The 5,340-nt window shown below is 37.1% G+C and overlaps 1 protein-coding gene across 2 annotated transcripts in view; it reads left to right on the top strand.

Moving 5' to 3' along the window:
- The first annotated feature begins 3,724 nt into the window (after window positions 1–3,724).
- The window catches only part of LOC134754799 (E3 SUMO-protein ligase RanBP2-like), a 34,681-nt gene continuing 33,065 nt past the window's right edge, over window positions 3,725–5,340 (top strand). For both annotated transcript variants that reach the window (XM_063691164.1, XM_063691165.1), the window contains exons 1-2: window positions 3,725–3,907; window positions 3,990–4,215. In XM_063691164.1, the coding sequence (XP_063547234.1) occupies window positions 3,839–3,907; window positions 3,990–4,215 (295 nt within the window). In that variant the 5' untranslated portion in view covers window positions 3,725–3,838. The remainder of the gene's footprint in view (window positions 3,908–3,989; window positions 4,216–5,340) is intronic.

The raw sequence follows: 5,340 nt of genomic DNA, 5'->3' as shown, positions 1-5,340 counted from the left end.
ACAGACAAAGCCAAAAGCCAATCAATCAAGTAAGTAGTAGTCATGTCAAAAGGGTGTCAATGTCATCCCATCAAATTTGTAAAGGTACTAATAGACGTATCGAACGCACCTAGGTTGTGGTTCGGAAAGTACATAGGGCCCTCCACACATGCGCGAATCACGGCGCGAAAGTAAGTGTGGCATCGATTTCGCAGATTGTTCACGCCTTCGCACCTAGTTCCCCGTTTTTTGTCGGTTTATTAGCCCGCGTCAAAGGAGGCGCGAAACGCGAACTGACAAGACTCCACATTACACACTATTTTGACTCATATGTGGCAAGATAAATAATAATAATATTATATAAAGTGGCTATATTTTACGGTTTTACAACAAAACAAAATGGAAAAATAGCTAAATCACGTATGATGCCATAGATAACTAGCAGTTAAACTCGATCAGCTGATGCTTTTCCTCCATCTTGGCGCGAACCAAACTGCGAAATCGCCGTGAAGTTTGCGAGTGTGGAATCATACGTCAACGTCGCGATATGTTCTCTCCGCGAAGTCGCGCCGCGATTCACGCACATAGCCTGGAGGGAAAGTATAAGTTTGTCAAAGGACTGTCTCATTTCAAACATAGACATAGAGAATCATACTATCTTTGTCTTACACTAGTACTAGCACCCAAAAGAAAGGGATGAGTATAATTTTCCTGGTTGTCACTGACAGTCAAATTGGTTTGACCAACTATACCATTCTGTTTATAGTTTGTCAAAGGGCTGTCTCATTTCAAACGTAGACAAAGAGAATCATACTGTCTTTGTCTTACACTAGTACTAGCACCCAAAAGAAAAGGATGAGTATAGTTTTTTTTGTTCTTATTTACGGACAATTTGGTTTGACCAACTATATTACTTATTTTAAACTTTATTGCAAAAAAATGAAGGAGAAAAAATGGCAGACTGCATGCCTTAAGGCATTCTGTACTAGCCAACCGTTGGGTCAAACGGAAACTTGTAGTACTGTACGGTACACCCATTATATAGTCCGACAACAAATTGTAGAAAATAATTGAGGGCGCCCCTTCCTAGTCCTACGTAACTGTCACATTTTTGACGTAAAATGCCTAAACATGGCAAATTCAATGAGGGCTATCGTTTTTTGCTCACCAGTTGGCGCCTCTGTTGATGGTGGTCCAAAAGACTAAAGAACAGCTGTCAGTCATTGAAGCGACAAGTGACATTTCGAACTATGGAACAGACCACCATCTACACTAGCGCCCGTAGCGGCGAATTCATACGCGTTAGCCCTCATTCAACCCTATGATTCAACCTGTGCAAAATTTGCAGGGCGGCTAGGGAGTAAAAGCCAGAGCATGGAGACTATATAAAGGAGCCAAATCTCTATGTATGAAAAGTGTCCATCAAAAAACAGTAATTATCTGTGGTACCTCTGGTACCTATGTCTAAGTTTAAGTTACTCTATAGTTATGGTTTACTAAAAAGGCTGCTGCACTGGTGGTGGCAGAACATTGCAGTAATATCCCCTATTTAGTATGGATTTTTTTAGTTACATATGATTTAATTTCTACTATTTTATGTCGCACTATACATCACACACAATATATTATGTTGTTTATGATAATTTCAGCATACATTCTTACTCAAGAATAAAAATAAATCCGTAATAGCACTAGTAGTAGCATAACGTATTTTATTCAAAATGCACAGGCGAAATTATTGCAAACATTCCAGAAAAAGCCAATTGCCAGTTTAAAATTACAATGATGTAAAGGGTAAATCCAATTAACATTAGTGGAAAATTAAATTTTATCTGCCAATATCGTATGATACTGGGAGTTCAAATTCATTACAATTATTGCTATGGGAAAAATCCATATTTACTTTTATGTTGAAACTACGGTAAATGGTAAATATATAGGTAGATCGTTATCTCCTCAGATTGTATGGGGTTTGCAAATAGTGTGTGATTTTCATTTGTGGGAATTTCCTTTTAGGCTCTTTTAGATGTTTTGTTTCCTTAAATTGTGGTATTGAAGAACGTAACTGTGGCTTGTATCGGTTACACAGATGAATGCATATACAAACGAAATTTTATTCCAAATAACGCTAATAATCTTGAACAAACGAATTAATTCTAGTCGTATAAAATAAAGTTCTTAGACATCCACGTATAGTCTAACAAAAAAGAGTAGATATTAAAAAGTGGCAATACTGTAGTGTCGTCCCGTTTTCTTATATGGCTTGATCATGAAGTTATACCCTAAACAGGAGCGAGCTGTCACTTTTTTTGCCATACTAAATTGAACCTTATCACCGAGCCAGAAAGGTGTTCTTACCAGACTAGAGAAAACGGTCCACATGAGATAGCAAAAGTGGGTCGCGGTGTCCCACTCGCACATGTTGCCAATGTTAAAAAAATACCATTTTGGTAGTATTTATATCAATAACTACTAAAATTAAATACCTTATGATATTATTTAAGTGCTATATTCAGAGTGCGGTTCTGATATCTTTTACGTAATTTGTAAATAGTTATAATGTCAATATTATTAACTGATTTAACCAAGCATGTGCACAACAAAAAATACATTAATTTTAATATGGTAGACATTGTAGTAACTTTGAATATTAATTGGTATCCCCAACTTGATAAAGAAATTTTCAAAATACATGAATGGCGGCGCTCAAGATTTATTTGCGTAATAAAGTATAAAATGGGTAAGATGTTGTGTGAAAGGTTGCAGAAGTGAAAGTTTTGTTGATTGTGGTATATCTTTTCACAGGTAAGCCTTAACTATTAAAGTTTACGATAAAAATACAAGAAAACATTGTCAAACTCATTAGGGTGACAATGATGTCGGCACGATGTGAATCGGCCTTACAGAGTTCTTATTACCTACGTACTTACTTAATGTAAAAATAAGTTTACCTAAATAAGTATATCTTTATTTCGGCATGTTTAATTATTTGGTTGATAGATAGATAGATAGATAAATGATTTATTTGTGCACGTAATGAGAGCTATATAATTGCCAAAATTTAAATCCAAAATCCTTAAATATTACAGACACATTTATACATAATATTCTATATAGGTTGAACACACATTTCCGTCAGTACACAAAGGCGGCAAATTAAAAAAAAAATGGTGCAATTAACTACGATGACGCTTAAAGAATAGCTGAAGTGTGCAAAAGAGAAGCCATTACGTATATGAACATACCATGAGTGCGAAAGAGGCAGACTACAAATGAAAAAAACGTGACCATTTTTAGGGTTCCGTACCCAAAGGGTAAAAACGGGACCCTATCATTAAGACTCCGCTGTCCGTCTGTCAGTCTGTCTGTCATCAGTAACAGCTTTTATAACGACTAAAGTTCGTAGGTTTTGTGAAGCGTTTTACAGAGGAGAAAAAAACTATATCCATTCTCTCTGACTTTCTATGCATGAATGAAAAAAGATCTTGGCCAAACTATACATTCCAACTTATCCTAATATCCCACATACATATGACTTATGGTCACCCTAATTAGAAAGAGATGCAACCGCCCACTTTGACTTCTCATGTGGACACACTTTTTGGCCCGTGTACTCCATCCGGTTTATTAAAATCTAAATCCGTGGGCTTGATTTGTTTTTTTTGTCATGCCTTTAGTTATGCCTCAATGGTAAATTGAATTATGATCTGGCAACTCTGAACACATTACCCTTTTCCCTTTTTACTTGAGATACCGGAATGACGAAGACCTTTACCGCATCTTTGCTCCATGCGCTTTCTTTCGTCTATGTCTAATTCGCGTTTTCAGAATATAAATAAATCGGTGATTGATCGTGGAAATGTATAGAACGAAAAAGGATATTGATGCCCACGTGGAGAGTTTAATATCAAAATTACCATTGAAAGAGGTAAGAGCGGTTCCATTAACGGATGGGATTATGATGTTTCGAGTGAAGTGACGTGTATTTCACTAGGATTTTGATATTTCAGTTCACTTCTCGGGGCTATTCAATTGGGCGGCTGTATTTTGAAGTGGGGGATTATGTTAACTGCTGCAGATATGTGGAACAATACCTACATGTACACAGCTCGAACGCAGCAGCACATGCCCTCCTCGGACAAGCATTGCAGAAGTTAGGAAAGATGAAAAAAGCATTGGAGGAGTTTAAAACATCATATGAACTATGTCCCACGCAGAACAGTTTAATCTTGAACAGTAAGTACTACACTGTTTGCAAAAAAATATTATTTATAATAAAAAAAAATCATTATGCTCATTAATGACAACCTCTATATTAAGAGCTTAGGCAAATAATTAATTAATTTATGAAGCATTGGTTTTTGGACTTGGTTCTTGATATTTTATTTAAATCTTGCCTTAGAATCTTGAAGTCTCACATGATAAGTAGAGGTAGAGATATATATGTGTGCCATGCCATGAAGATTATTTGAAATGGGATACCATTATCTGATTAAAAACTTAACCTGTCCGATCCCACGACCCGAAGCCACGATCCGGTGGTTGGTAAAAGGATATTGTTTAAATTGTTAAACAGAATGAGACTGCCATAATATTTGTTTACTAACTAGCCTTTTTTCAGGCCTAGAGCTGTTTGTGAGTGATTATTATAGTAGGGTGGCCGTTGTTCTACATTGGGTCCCGGGGCATGTGGGTATTGTTGGAAACGAAAAGGCCGATGTACTCTCTCGAGCAGGGGCTAAGGGGAAGAACTACAGTCCTGAGCCATTTTGTGGTATTCCCAGAAGCCTAATGCGACTCAACCCAAAAGACCTACTGTCACTACAAAACCATTCAACTCAAATTCTTTATTTGCATTCATGTTGTACGTACATATGGATATCAAATAACAATGAGTGGTTTCAAACATGAGCCCTGCAAGGGCATAGCAATATTACTTAACCTAACTTATACCTAATACAAATAAAAATGTTAAATTGTAATCTTATTACATCTTAAAACTTATCATTTAAATATTCGTTGACAGTGTAATAGCTCTTGTTAATAAGGGTTTCTTTTAATTTTCTTACAAATAGATGTTCTGTCTTTTCTCTGGAGGGAAGAATCAGGTTTGAACCATTCCAAAGCGCTTATCAAGGCCTTCAGCAAAAAGGCATCTTCGAACGCCTTAGTGCTGTCTGGGAACCAACTGCACAACTTTGTAAGGGTGCTTACCGGGCACTGCAGCCTAAATAAGCACATGCACACTATGGGGAAACGTGACATGGGGCGGTGCAGACTCTGTATGGAGGCAGAGGAGACACCCCTACACATCCTCACAGAATGCCCCTGCCTAATGCGTACTCGTGACAATCCTGGGTG

The sequence above is a fragment of the Cydia strobilella genome, chromosome Z (genome assembly GCF_947568885.1).
Source record: "Cydia strobilella chromosome Z, ilCydStro3.1, whole genome shotgun sequence".
NCBI classification, from domain to species: domain Eukaryota; kingdom Metazoa; phylum Arthropoda; class Insecta; order Lepidoptera; family Tortricidae; genus Cydia; species Cydia strobilella.
This window is presented reverse-complemented; position numbering and strand designations above follow the sequence as displayed.